This window comes from Atractosteus spatula, chromosome 15, assembly GCF_055471065.1.
Source record: "Atractosteus spatula isolate fAtrSpa1 chromosome 15, fAtrSpa1.hap1, whole genome shotgun sequence".
Classification (NCBI taxonomy): Eukaryota; Metazoa; Chordata; class Actinopteri; order Semionotiformes; family Lepisosteidae; genus Atractosteus; species Atractosteus spatula.
Window position 1 is genome coordinate 7,530,748 of NC_142720.1, and position 15,135 is coordinate 7,545,882.

Sequence of the window (15,135 nt, forward strand, 5' to 3'; positions counted from 1 at the left end):
TCTATTCTGATTGTGAAATTCTAGCCAAGAGGAGTAAGATAAGCTGCAGTCTACACTGACTCCATCCCAACAACACGGCTATCAAGAACAGGAAGGGCCACAGCACAGAAAATTCACCATCATGCGAGACAGATACTCTCAGTCACTTTCTGTTATGTTTCCTTTATGTTGCCTGAAGGCGAGTAGAAAAAAAGTTCTGGGTTTGTGACACTGGTTGCTATGCAAGGATAAGACAGGGAGCTTTTCTTGGGCTGTACAGAATTCAGTCAGACACACAAGCCTTGTGCTCTTCATCTCAAAGGAATGCTGGGATCTTGTGGTTTAGCTCCACTTTTAATTAAGAAAAGAAAAAGTTGTTCGACCCATTTAAGCACACCTATCATTCCCCAGGGCTCAGACACAGAAATTACAGGAGCACATTAGGCATGTCAAGATCTGAAAGAATCTGCAAAGTAAAAAAAAAAAACACTAATGAGACCTAGTTAGGAGCAATTCACCAACTAAAGTCACTTGTTCTGTAGCACATGGTTCAAATGGAATTGTAGAGGTGTACTGACCAAGTGAGCGATAACCCACGTTGCAGCTGTTGGTTACTTTTTTCAGACCAAGACTTTCAATTTACTTTTCAATGGTTAGCCTTCCATTGCTACTATACCGCCTGAATCAGAAAGGAAAGAATTCATCTTTTTCTCACCACAAATAGCACTGAAAAGCATTGAAGGGCCCTATCAAACTGCCTTGACAGATATTCAAGCTCAGTGCACCCACCCTAGTGGGTGTCTAGGCTGGACTTCCATGAACTGACTCACACAGACAAATGACAACTAGAAACATTAGCACTGCACAGACTTGAGCTCAAGAGATTTTGTTGTGCACTGAAACGACAGAATGTCGAAAATAACACTATCTTTTCATTTAAGTTAACGTCACCTATATAATTACTGTTAATGTGCACATATTACACCACTATGTAAAGACTGTATAAGGATATGCCTAAGGAAAAGAAATGTCGCTGTCTCTTTATGAGAAAAAACACAGACACAGTATACACTTTATCATGCACCTCATAGCCGTTCTTAGTATAGTGTAGACAAAGGCTTTTCTAAACACAGACAGCCTGTGTTGCAGTGTGTGTCCAGGTTATCAGGGCTGTAGTGTGTCTTGGCCTCAGGGCAGGTTTTATTTGAGGAGGATGAGCACAGAATGACATGGCTGACATTGGCAAGACAATGAAGCTGTCAAAAGAACTTTACATACCTGCCTTCAGCTTAATGCTCTGTAAAAGAGGAGAGGTTTTTTCTTTCAAAACAAGAGCAGTGATAAACATGAAGGAATTTTTATATAAAGAATGAACCAAATGGCACAATTAGGTCCCAGCTGTTTATCACAAAAAATTATCTTTAACATAAGCGTGATGTCAAATTGTGTGGGAGAGATTTTATGTTAGAAAATGGTGAATTCCTGAAAACATATTTTGAATGCATGGAGGTAAAATAAGTGCTTTAGCATTCCCACATCCCCAGCAAAAACAAACCTACAAGATTGTGGAAAATGAACCATGAATAAATAAGAAACCACAGGGAATTGTGCTGGCGCAGGTCCAGGGTGGATTTTCTGTGCCAACAAACAAAATATGGTTAGGATGACAAGAGCTCTGTTTTAATAAAGAGGAAGGATGTAAAAAACATCTCACACTGAAAGAAAATGGTGAGTACATACTGAATGGAATCAGTCCTACCAGATGCAGAAGAGATTTTCCCCAGTACAGAGAAAACTGCTACACCACAGTTCAGACTAAACAAACCCATCATTAGGGAGAGTTTACATTTGATAATGTCGCATGAGGCCTTGTTTATGCTAAGAGACTTGAACACAAAATGCATGGGTGTGTGAATGTGTGCGTGCTTAACGACTAATTACTTCACTGGGGTATTTAGGTTTGTGACAAATTGGGCTGGAAAATATCCGCTTTTAGCAAACTGGTTAAAGGGCCTTACTCCTCTGTCCCTTCCAGTGTGTTGAAGAACAGCGGCAGAGACGTGAAAAGACTTTGAGCAGAAGTGAAACATCGGATCACTTTCTTCATCGACAGCATGTATAATAAAAAAGTCCTTCTGGAGAAAGCCTGCAGGTACAGCCAGATATACCAGCTGCAAGGTTTTGTGTGTAGATAATGCGAAATAATATTCCTTTACTGAAGATTCAGCCTGACAGACCTGACCTAGAACAAAAGAGAGGTGCCTAACTCCCTTTGGTCATTTAATCATATGTTGCTTAAGACTAGTTTAAAGTTTCTTACACAAAAGGATTAGACTTATCATATTCACGCCATATCTCTGCAGAACAAGCCTGAAGGACTGATGAACCTGGAGCAGTGAGCTGAGCACAACAAGGCTGAGATGACCTGCGACTGACTTTTTTGGAAGGGAAGTAAAAGTCGACACACAGCAAGTAGGATTCACTGCTATAAAAAGACCAAATAAAAACCTCAGCGCAATAGGAAATAATGAGAGCATGCTCTGAAGCAGATCCAAAGCCACAGCATAGCCTCTAACCCATCACACAATATTCACTTTCATTCATGTTATTTCAATGCAGTCTTTGCCTACTAATTCATTTGGATAATATATGAATTTGAGGACCTTTCAAATAGCTTGCGTTCTCCAGCAATGGTTATTCTCTTCATCCCAGTATTGCTCCCCAGATACAAATTAATTGGAGGCAGATACAGGTCCGGAAAAGAGCAAATGGTACAAAAAACGTTGATTCCAGTATCGCCCATAAAAAATAATGACATTCCCGAGCAAAAGCATTGAGCCCACCCACTGAAATAGACAAAGGGCTAGAAATCTACTTACGACTTCTTTCTTTGAAAACAAAAGAGCAGGTGAACACCCTCATGGGGCTATCTGCAAGTTAAAAGGCTCACACTGGAAAGACCCTGCTCATTCAGAGACACCAGCAGGAATCAGCAGGTTCCATTTGCTAAACTGGGGGAGGATTGCAACTTGCAGCCAGGGGGGCACTCTTACTTCCTCCCTATCCTAAATGAATCCTTTTTCTTCTGTGACAGAGCACAGTCCACATGGGCTCCAACAGCATGCAGAAAGAATTTAACCTCGGCCATCCCCCACCTCTCCCAGAGGCTCCCCTCAGTCCTGCAGGGTACGGTAATGATATGAAACCCAGCTGTTGCACATGAAAGCAGCTCGCGGGAGAAACAGGACCTCGTCCTGAGTGGTGGAATGGGAAGTGAGGGACCCAGGCGCCGCTCACATCTGCTGATGTGCTGAGGATACAGCTGTGAGGGTACACCCCTCCTGGGCTACAGGGACGAGCGCGTAACGCAGCGTCCAAGAGGGGGAACAGTTCAGGAGCGCAAATGAAGCACTGAAACGATTTGGTGAAGACAAAAACTCCACAGCACATCCCAAAATGGAAGGCTCCACACAGAGTATTAATCAGACAAAGTCGGTACACTCCAGCTCCTGATATCACTGAACGACTGGCAAAATCAAAAACTCACTGCCAGTTTGGGGGACGCTAAAGTACCGCCTGAGAAAAAACATGTACTGCACTTCAAAAAAGGTCTTCCCAACGTTCGGGACAAAACTCCGGCGGAGTCCCGACATTGCTATTTTGGGAATAATTTTCAAAGGAGGTCAGCATCTATCCAGCAAAACAGGCAAACTGTCTGCCAACTGCGTGGCCTGTTCTCTGGCTATTGTGTTAAATCAATTAGCCATAAGTGATGGCTCACAAAGAGAGAAAAAAATAGGTTCCTGTGCGTATAACAGGATTAGCAATAGAAGAATATCCCAGAGGAAACATTCCGGAGGTGTCCAAAGATTGCACGGCTACAGAAATGGAAACAATACTAAAATTAGTTCATGTTTTTTTTTTCATGTGGGAAAAAAAATCCCATAATGTTGGGGCATGCAGTAAGACAAGCCGTTACTATAGTCCTATAGCGCATTATCACCCAGTACATTGCCTCAGACCAGACGAATATCGGAGTCGAGAGGTTGCAGAGAAGGATCTCAGTCCACATCTTTAGCAGAAAAGGCTACAACTAGTCCTAGAATCTGGTGCTGCCATTAAGCGCTCACAGAACACAGACACAAATCACTTGTGCTCTAAGGCAGGAAATTGTCTTCAGTGAGAACGCAGGGCTGGATTTCTTTCAGACTATCCAAGAGCTGGGCTCTACAAATATCAATTACCCCAGAAATGAGTAACTTTGAGATGTTTTATAATCACTATGCTGTATTTTTTTTTTGTCGATTGTGTTGATTTTTACTCTGAGAAATTCCTTTTATTTGAATACAGTACTTTAAATGAAGACAATCTTACAGCAATACAAAATGCAAACAGCTGTCCACATCTCCTGCACCGGAACACTTACGATCTAAAATAATGAAAGGATTTAAAAAACAGTTAAAGTCAAGACAAGCTCTCCTCTTGCTAGAGGCGGCTGGAAATATCGTTATGAAAAGTTAGTTCCTTTCAGAGGCCTCCCTCCAAACTTGGATGAAATCTCTAGACCAAACATAAGACTTTAAATTGGTTGCTCGCGTCCTTAGATAGGATCAGCATTCCTTAGCGAATGATATCTGCTTGGGAAACCTCGGACTTCAAAATTCAACTTCAATCATCATGCCTAAAAAACCGCTATCTGAAGAAATCCAATTAAATTAAACAAATCGGTTTTGGGGGCGGTGTTTCCTTTGGTTTGCTACTTATCTGTTTATTTAATGCAGAGAGATGCAACATTAAAAACAATGGTGGCTACAAAACTGATAATCACAGGCAGATCCGTGCTGGCTCTCCATACAGTACCGCCTGGGACTACCTTTTTTCTCTTGATAATTACAAGGCACGGGAGGGAGGTAAAAGTCCAGTGGTTAAAAAATAAACAAGGCAGAGTTTTCTGTTGCCACAAAGATACGAAGAAACAGTCGATGTATCGATTTCTTGAACAATCGATAATTACTCCGGCGCAAAAAGTAGCGCAACACGAGATCCCTTTGGTGGGTGAACCGTAATGTTTTCGTTTTTCCAAGTAAGGATCGCAAAAAAGGCTTAGTGTAGTTATTTCTAACATTTAGCTGGCTGACATATGTGGAAAGAAAAGGACTTGTGAATCATTGTCTTAAGATTCGGCATGTCATTTATTCAGTGCATTTCATAATGCTTTGTGCCGTTAATAATATATTATTTCGCTTAATATTAATATGAAAATAGAAGACGAAATATTGAAAACAGTCGTCGTGAATTGATGCTCGGTGGTTCTTTTTTGCAGATTTATCGGAAGGCACCTTAAACATTGCATAAGAACATATTTTGGCGTTTAGGGATTACGTTTACGTTAAACATTAACCATTTATACCAGCATACAACTTTTTCAATAGGTCTCCCAGAGCTTTCACAGTGCTTACGAACGCTTTGGAAAAGAGGTCAACACGCTTCGTGTTAAGTCACTGCCTACTTACATGAACGCTGCTGAATTTGCCGTCGTAAAACAACAGCGGTTTATCCAGAGCGAATTCAAGCGAGGTGTCGTCTCCCCTCTCCAGGAGCTGGTCCCCAGCCCCCTCCCCGTACTGGAAAAGTTCTCTCCGGCTCACGCCGCCGGTACACACCGATAACCAGAGAAGGGCGAGTCCGACCAGCCAGCCTTTACACCGTATTGTACACCCCATTCTCAATCCAGCTCGGAACCGGGAGTAGACAGAGATGGACTAATGTAAGGAGGTAATGAGCAGATTTTCCTTCTCTTTTTTCTCTCTCTCTCGCTCCGAAACGGGGTGGAAATCTAAAAGCTGAACTGTCCCCCACCTTCTGCTCCGAAGAAATAGGGGAAAAAAAACTTTTTCCAAAAGTTTAGACAGGACAGAGAAGCGGGGGGGGCGGGCCGGAGTTGGGCAGGGCGGGGAGCTCTGGGACAATTGATTGATAGCACTCATCGCCCTGAAACTTCTCTAGCCCTCACTTCTCTAGCTGTTGCGGTCTGGAGAAGATCTGGCCGGTGGCACACTGTGTACGATACAGGCTATCGCTGACCCACCATCCCTGACTGAGGCCAAAGCCGACAAGCCAAAAACCTGCACGTGTGGTTGAACCTGCGGATATGCTCGAAACCAGAACATTAGGTCTTGAGTTTTGTTACATAAACCGAACGCTACAAGAAAAATCCAATCCAATTAAAATGGATTGCTGATATGTTATGGTAACGAACTGTAGTTCTTCGCTTTTTATTTTATATTTGAGATAGAAACATAATTTAAAGTTGTAAAATGAATTGCAGTGTTCAAGCGTGTTAACGTCTTGTTTAAGTCTCCAATACTGGAATACTGAAATGTTCTGCTTTTTTTCCTCCCTTTTAAAAACCACGCTCTTCAGTGTGGGGGAAGAGAGAAATGGGATTTTGTGGCGTGCAGAGACACACGGATTATTTGAAAGTCACGAAACAAATATTCATATTGAAAGATCTACCAGAAATCTCAAGACAACAGAAGGCTTCCTGGATTGTTTAGGAATGTAAAAATGAAGTGGGGGGATCTGACATGTATGTATATATATATGAAAAGCAATATTCCGCTTTTATGGCGTGCCCTGCTCAATCCGAATTAACTGCTTTCGCGGAGACCTGCAGCGTTTTTTCCGCTACGGGCTCTCCCACGCTGGTGTCAAACGACAGCGCGTCTTTCAGAGTTTCCATTCGTCTCGGCTTTCCTTTCACCGTCAAACTAATTCTGTTTAAAAAGTGGCAACAGCTCAATAGTCAAAACCGTTTTATTACTTTAATGGTTACATTGTCGGCTATTGTTTTCGTGTTTTCTTTTTTACACGTTTATTAGGAAGCCTTGGTGAACGCAGACCATCGGCGCTAAGCAGCTGCTGTCACGGTACTTGCGTCGCCTGCGGTTCGTGACCGAAATGCTCTGGTTGCAATAAAACTTCCAAATCGCGCTTCCAATTTCTGGATTCAAGAGTGCAACACTCGGGGACAGCAGAGTGTTGCCTGCACCTGCTTGCTTGCGAATGTAAAGGAAAATAAACTCCAGATCTTATTAAAAGGTGGAAATCGTTAGTGTTTGGAAGCCTGTCACGTACAGCGGGATCTGGGTGCTTGTCAAGGACCAGTGGTGTTCAGGTTAAGGGCAGCAGATTCCAGGCTGTCATCAAGGTGTGCCCCCCCTGTGTAAATGACTGAACCTCCGCACGCCGTGCTGTAGATGAGATGTAAAACAGGGACCCTACTGCACGTAACAGCCTTTGCTGCCCCCTTGTGAGGTGAGCTGTGGTCTTCATCTTTAGATGCCAACTGAAGGGCCCTCAGGCAACCAACAGCTGCTCTTTGATGCCTTATCTCATCTTTAATCGGCGCTTCCTATGAGCTACAGTGTCTGTCTGAGGACAGTCGTTTTAAGTAAATTATCGTACAAATATAGTTTGTTTTTTTATACTGCAGTCAAGGCTTGAAAAGAAACCCCAAAACCAAAGCTCGTCTCCCACCACACAAGTCCGTTTTTATCCTCCCGTTATGTCCGCATGAACTTTTACATGAGAAAATCTCATGACATTTTGCTGCATCCTTCCATCTCTTTTATAACTGCTTCAACCAGCTTAACCCCGCCAGCAGCAGGTACAAGGCAGGATACACCCTGGATGGGATGCCAGTCTGTTGCAGGGTTCACACAGACACCAACACACACTCACAGCACGGCCAATTTTCCCAGAAGCCAACTAAAACTGCCAGTATATCTTTGGACAATAAAACAAATCTTTGGAAAAGGAAACGAAAAGAAAAATAATCTTTGGACTGGGGGGATAGGAGGGATGAAGTCCGACATCACCAAATGGGTCCTCTCCACGGCGAGGGAGGGCTGGAAGGGACCGTGGGCCCTCTACAGGGACTAAAGTGGACATCCCTGCTCACTGAGCTCCTCCGCAGGTTCAGAGCCAGGACAGGGAAACGGACAAACCTGAGAGGTGGGGCTCGGAGGGACTCTGTCATTGCACAAATCCGGCCCCATCATCCACTCGCACTGACTGATAACGGACAGTCACCTCGTTCGGAAAGTTCTTATTTGATGTGAGTTTAATGATTTGTTAGAATGTGTACCTATTGTGAAATGTGTTTTGTGAAAGTTTATTTTGAAGGAAAAGAAAACTCTTTGGACTGGAGGCGAGGGACCGCTGGAAGGGACTGTGGGCCCTGTGCAGGGACTGAAGCGGAAATCCCTGCTCCCGGAGCTCCTGCGGAGGACTGGACGGCCGCCGTTTCAGAGCCACGACAGGGAAATGGACAAAAGCAAGTGGTAGGACTTGGACGTGGATGTAGACTCTAGCAAATCCAGCCCCAAAATCCACTTGCCCTGATCGATAATGGACAGTCACCCGATTGAGAAAGTTTTGAACTGATGTAACTTTAATCATTTGTTAGAGTTATTGTGAAATGTTTTTCATGAAATAAAGTTTATTTTGCTAGAACAAGAAATATCTTTGGACTGGAAACCAGAGCACCTGGAAGAAACCCATGCAAACAGGGGGAGAAGATACAAACTTCACACACATCACACCTTAGGTCTGGAATTCAACCAGCGCTGTGAAGCAGTATTGATAACTACTACCTCTCTGCTGCAGCTCTGTTGACATTTTTTGATTGCAGAGATGGGATGAGAGGAAGCGCCTGTTTTGCATATTAGATTTGTCTTCCCAGAGCAAACTGGGTGCACTGGTCCTGTCTCCTGTCCTCTCTCTGCTTGTCAGTGCTGCCTGCTGGCTGAACACAATACCGCATGGTAGCGTCCATGTGATTCCTCCCCGCCTCAGACTGAGAAAGGAAAATTGTTATTACTGTACTTCATTTATGTCAGAAGAAGTTTATGAAAACAAAAAGACACATGCAGACCTGCTGTAGGTTCACAAACACAAAATTCTGCCCTCATCTCAGACTTAAACAAAGACTTCTGTGTTAAGCCAAACAAAAACAAATGTGCAATGTATTGTAATACACAAGAAGATTGTTTTTCTAAACAGCCTGATTTGTGTTGAAACACCATGTTTGTAGTACAGTGTAAAATGAAACAAATAATAATGCACAGCTTTCCTACCAAAACGAGGTATTCTCAGCACAGACTCACGTCAACAGTAAACACTGATCCTGTGCTACATGCCAACTACCTTAAGTATATACAATACAGATATTTAAAAAAAACAAAAAAGGAGATTTGTTCAAATAAAGAATAACACCAAAAATAAACAAAGCTGCAAATCAGCAACAGGAACAATGAAACAAAGAAAACTATAAGGTAACTAATAACTCCTGAGAGACAAAACAATTTTACACAAATAATGTACATGGGGTAAACTTCCATTACTGGAAGACATGTGCCAATGGCCTATGCCAAGTTTGCTTACACAGCATCACACTAGAAATAACAAGACCGGCCTGGGAGAATAACATTGTTCCCAGCCTCCATATGTCAATGTAGATCCATCCAGATGCTCCAGAGAACTAACTACACTGACTGAGAGAAGCACTAGCTTTTGATCCAAAGCTGGCTGGCTCCACTAAGGCTTATTAAAAACAGGATTAAACAATCACTGTACTTCTTTTCAGATCCTGGAAGTTTTCCAAAAAAGTTTGGCACAGCCTCCCACAGGACTACTACGTAAACCTGCAAGATGTTTCTATAAATAATTATTTCACATGTACATTTCACATACAATAAATTTAGGTGCATTTAACCTGAACTACCAGCTATAAAATTCAAAATCAGTCATTGAGAAACAGGAAACATTACTTTACAAAAGTTACATCTTGACTACCCGCCTTTTAGTTCTTTCACACCCAGCCACAGTATTGGAGACACATAGGTATATGATATTTTGATATGCATTTAGATTTTAAGGAGGCTTTTTCCATAAGTTTTCTCATAAAAGATTAATTCTTAAGTCACAAGTGTAAAACATTCATGAAATGTACTGTATACATGTGCATTGTAAATTGGTTAATAAACTAAAAAGAGTTAAGGAGTGAATGCTTAATTTGGGGTGATGCAATTGGTGGAGTACCACAAGGAACAGTACTAGGACCACTGCTGTTACACCGCAGAAAAAGGACCCTAAGCAGAATTCTCTGAAGTCAAAAGTACCAGCAGATGTTTATCCAAAAATGTGGCTCAGGAGGTCAGGCCAGGTTCAAAAACAAGTAAATCCACAAAAACCAAGTCAAGATATAGAAGACAAAGCCAGGGATCAGAGCCAAAAACCTAGAAATTTTGCAGAACAGGAACCAATGCAGCTCTAGCTAGGTATATATATTTAAAAAAAAAACACTACTAAGCAAGGAATGGTGTGTCAGGTTGGTTTAAGTAGGCAGATGGAAGAAGGTGTGTCTGATTAGTTAATTGGAAACTGCACTGTAATGTGAAGAAGTTCATTAAGGGCGGTTCTCCAGGGGCATGACGTAACAGCTGCTCCACCTACTTAATATCATTGATGTCATCTGTGGTATAGTTTGTAAAGTAATTACAATTTGCAGATGCCACCAAACTTGGAAGACTGGCAAGCACTGCAAAAGGAGTTAGTGAAATTTCAAAAAGATTTAGATGAAGTATAAGACTGGGCAGACACCTGACAGATGAGGTTTAATGTAGACAAGTGCAGGATTTTGCATGCATGTGCCAAAACTATAAATAGAAACTCAGAAATATAAAGTGAGCTAGAAGAGGCATCATAGGAAAAGGGCTCAGGTGCTTGTGATGACACATTATTTACAGTACATTCTTTTAGAAAATATGGAAAAACAATTAAAATAGCCAAAAAGTGTTATGTATGAGAATACTGTGCATAGACAAAAGGGTAGAATGTACAGTAATTCAACGGATGTTATGTTAATATTGTATTACAAGTTAAACCATTTTTAGAATTATTTGTGCAGTTTAGTCACAATGCTATTGACCTTGAATTTACATGTTTTCCTCATGTTTGTGTGGGCCCCAAAATAGAGGTAGGTAATTGTCTTCTTTAAAAATGGCCTCGGTGCGAGTGTGTTTGTGTCTATCTGCCCTGCAAAGCCCAGAGCTTCCAGTGATAGTCTCTCCCTCCCCTGCGACCCTGTATTGAATCCGCAGTGATTTGAAAGTGATGTGATGATGATTTTGACCTTGTTGCTATGGGCTGAAGGAGCAAAGGGAATATTATATAGTTCAATACTGCCATCTAGTGACCATTTATAGTTTTACATAGTTCTATTACTGAATGGCCGCTTAACAACATGGGAGATCACGACTTTTAACACTGACCATATAAGTTCCAATGTATGTCTATATCGTCAAAGGCTCCCATTATTAGCTCTTAACACTACTGTTATATTCTGCATTGCTTACATCACAGGGTATTTGTTCTTGTACTTAAGAAAACACATTTAGAACAACAGTTCGGGTGGGTAGCTGCGTCAGCATGCGTAGGCTGAAGAAGGGTCCACGGCCGAAACGTTGTGTTCTCTTTCTTCTTTTTTTTTCAGCATGGAATAAACCTATTACTTGTACATTTAGAACAATGTTGGGATGAAGACCAAATGACAACAGTGCATCAGTTTATTATAGTCTCTGGCACTCATCAGCCCAGCAGTAATATAGTTCTGAACATTCTGGTATACCTCATGCAGGCTCGGCTACACTTATACCTCACTCTTCAGGAAAGCTGGAAGTGATGTTAGTGGGGCCAGTAGGGGGCGCTCACCCTGGGGTCTGTGTGGGTTCTGTCCGCCCCTAGTACAGTGACGGGGACACCATACTGTAAAAAGGCACCGTCCTTCAGATGAGACGTCAAACCGAGGTCCTGACTCTCTGTGGTCATTAAAAATCCCAGAGCATTTCTGGAAAAGAGTAGAGGTGCTACCCTGGTGCCAAATTTCCCATTGGCCCTTACCAATCATGGCCTCCTAATAATCTCCATCTATGAATTTACGTAATTACTCTACTCTCCTCCCCACTGAGAGCTGGTGTGTGGTGAGTGTATTGGAGCACTATGGCTGCTGTCGCATCATTCAGGTGGGCCTGCACACTGGTGGTGGTGGAGGGGAGTCCCCATTACCTGTAAAGTGATGATGGAGTGTAGTATCCAGGAAAGAGTAATAATAATAATAATAGGTGGGATTCACTGTAGCAGCTTGTATTATGATCTAACTAGTTGTGATAGCATGAGTTTGTTCAACTAAAGAAAAAAATTTCAAACGGGGGTGATGGCGGTGTGTGGTCAAGGCACGCTGGGGCGGATCGATGTGGCCCACTGGGGTCACTAGCAGTGTCAAAGCCCCAGTCTGCGGTTACTTTCTCAGCGACAGATCTGACGTCAGCGAAAAGGGCAGCATGAACCCTGGCAGGGGGCAAAAACACATAAAACAGCAACGAAAAACACAGAGCAAAGGCAGAATGACCGGGTTGGGCACACAACCCTTAGGTATTAATGCCCTGATTTAAAAACAACAACTGACAGCACTCTGGCAGGCTTTGACAATCTGTGATGCAGGTCAGTGATGTCACCAGCCGGCCTTTGCCCCTGTGAAGCCTGGCACTGGCTCTCCTGGTGTTTCTCTATGTGTGGGAACCAGCCGGCTGCCAGCAAGCCTGACCATATTTAGGCAAATCGTGAACGGGCAGCTTCTCAAGCTCACAGTGCCAGCAGGAAACCCTACTCGCTCTCCACGCAGCAGTTATGGCATCACAAAAAGCATCCCCAAGCACCGCAAAAATAGGCACAGGGCTGCTGGATTCTTTATTTCACAAGTGCTGTGTAGTCTATTTTGTATCACAAGATGTTTCAAAATATAATGTAAAGCACCAAATATAAATTCATGTTAGGTTTTAAAATATTTTCAAAATATGATATAATAAATGTAATTAAAATAGAAAATATCTGAATCACTCATCTGTTGATCTGTGCTGAATAACAGGCTAGATCGTAGAGATTTCGGTTTTCAATGCATCGAAATCAATGTTCCTGGTAACCAGCGTGGAAAACCAATACACAATGTATTTATTTTTAACAATATCATAGAAGAAAACCTGCCAATCCCAAACAGCCGTCCTGTCAAGTCAGATCAACATAAGGACAATTCCAAATTTTAAAACATCCATCTTCCTTGAATAGCAATGATCTAATCCCTGCTGAGAACGCTAACGTGGGCCGGACCGATCCAGGTGCACTGATCCAGGTGCACTGATCTGCGCTCATCTGTGACTGACGGCAAGATGCACCTGGGGAGGCCAGGGGGGGGGGGCAGGAGAGGGTCCTCCAGCTTTACAGTCTCCTGGCTGAGAACATGGAAGGCACTGGGAATCAAACTCTCAATCCGGGCTGCTTTCACAGTTGGAGTCTGAAAAGCAGAGAGCATACAGTGCAACGCCTTTTCATCCTTTCCTGATGGTGAGTTACAGCCGAGTAATTGCAAAAGACTAAAGATTGCTTTTCCCAACGACAGATCGATTGTTTTTGTCTTCGCTGCATGAATGCAGCAAAAGGGGTGAAGGAAACTTAAAGCCCTCGATTCCCCTCCAGTCCCCCCCATCAGAAACGAAGAGGACAGGAGACGTTTGACAGGGGCTCCCTTCTTACCTTACAGCTTCCAAAACTTTCTTTAACCTAAGACAGCGGCTCGAGAATGCAAATTCTATCTCAAGGTCATTCTCTACCAAAGGCACTGCCCTGCTGGAAAGACTGGGGCATTTATGGGACATCAGAGCAAGATCAGCCTACTTCAGCAATGTTGACAAGTCACAATACTGTACCAGATTATCTTGATGTTCAAAGTATACACAGTCTGCAGTGTAAGCTTTAGATATTTCTCAAGCATTCTCACACTCTGTCCCGGAGTACATAATGTATTGCATACACCCTGGACACATAGCAGCTCTGTTTATTTTGAGTTTTGTCTGAGTTTATTTTATTCCATTTCTATTGCACTATAATCTATTATTATGTAACCTTATTTGTAACTTTAATTTTGTTTTTTTATCCCCCGGTTGAGCTTGTAGAAAAGACATTTCATTGCCAGCAACTACTGCTGCACGCTGTATTGTTGTGCATTTGATAAATAAACTTTGATTGATTGATTGATTGAGAGATAACAGTGTCTGTTTGCCCACCTCCCATCCTCCAGCACCATGTGTTTTTCAGAGGCTTTCATTCCAGCTGAGCTCCTGACAACCTTTGAGTTAATCATGGGTTTATTTGCATTAACTAAACATCTTTCTGAACTTAGTTATTTCATGTCGCTGACTGGCGAGTTTTTCTGTGATCGTTAAAAAAACCCACGAACCACCGCTGTATCATACAGCACCCTCGCCCCCCACAGTGGTTTATATTAGTAGGCACTTCCTCAAACTCAGAGTGGCTGATATGTATTTAATGGCTTTACAAATCTCACGGACGGATCATTTCAGTTTCCCTTTCAATGTTTTATTTTAACAAAAACAAACTCTTACTTATATCTCAGATAGCTGTCTAATCTCACCTTCTTTGTAGTAATATAATCTCATAGAAAAATTTCACAATATCATCATTTTTTTTTAAATAAGGCAAGGTACAGACAGAAGATGAGGATTTCCAAACTGGTAGGTTCAGAAAATGATACTTATCAGTTGAAAAACCCAAGTTAGCGTGGAAGCATTGAGTTGTAAGTTGCTGAAGCCATTAATTTATATAGTTGCTGTATCAAGTTAATCGTGTTTTTTTTTTGCTGTTACACGTATAGTTTACTTTTTCAGGGTAAAGAACTGAATAAATACTTGTAAGTAGTTGTGAAAATGTGCATTTAGATATGTTGCTCTTAGCGTTGTTTTTCTTTGCTTTGAAGAACATTAGAGGCTCTAGGATGTTGACTGACGCCTATAGCAAAAGAATCCAGACTCAGGAGCCAGCCACTGAAATTAAACCTGTTTAACAGGTTGCGCATGGTTACAATTATTAAACACAAATGAAGGTAATAAAAGGAAAATATATCTTATTTCATGTTTATACTCTTTTGGTTTTGACCCGTGGAAACTGTACGCTTACACGAGCATGATATGTGAAATAATAGCATATGCCTCCTTATCCCGGTCTGTTAAAGAAGCCTTTTCA

General features: G+C 42.2%; 1 protein-coding gene across 2 annotated transcripts in view; it reads right to left on the minus strand.

The window, feature by feature from the left end:
* Positions 1-5,886, minus strand: part of LOC148819957 (nidogen-1-like) — a 33,069-nt gene extending 27,183 nt beyond the window's left edge. For both annotated transcript variants that reach the window (XM_088934437.1, XM_088934436.1), the window contains exon 1: positions 5,493-5,886. In XM_088934437.1, the coding sequence (XP_088790563.1) occupies positions 5,493-5,702 (210 nt within the window). In that variant the 5' untranslated portion in view covers positions 5,703-5,886. The remainder of the gene's footprint in view (positions 1-5,492) is intronic.
* Between the last annotated feature and the right edge of the window lie 9,249 nt (positions 5,887-15,135).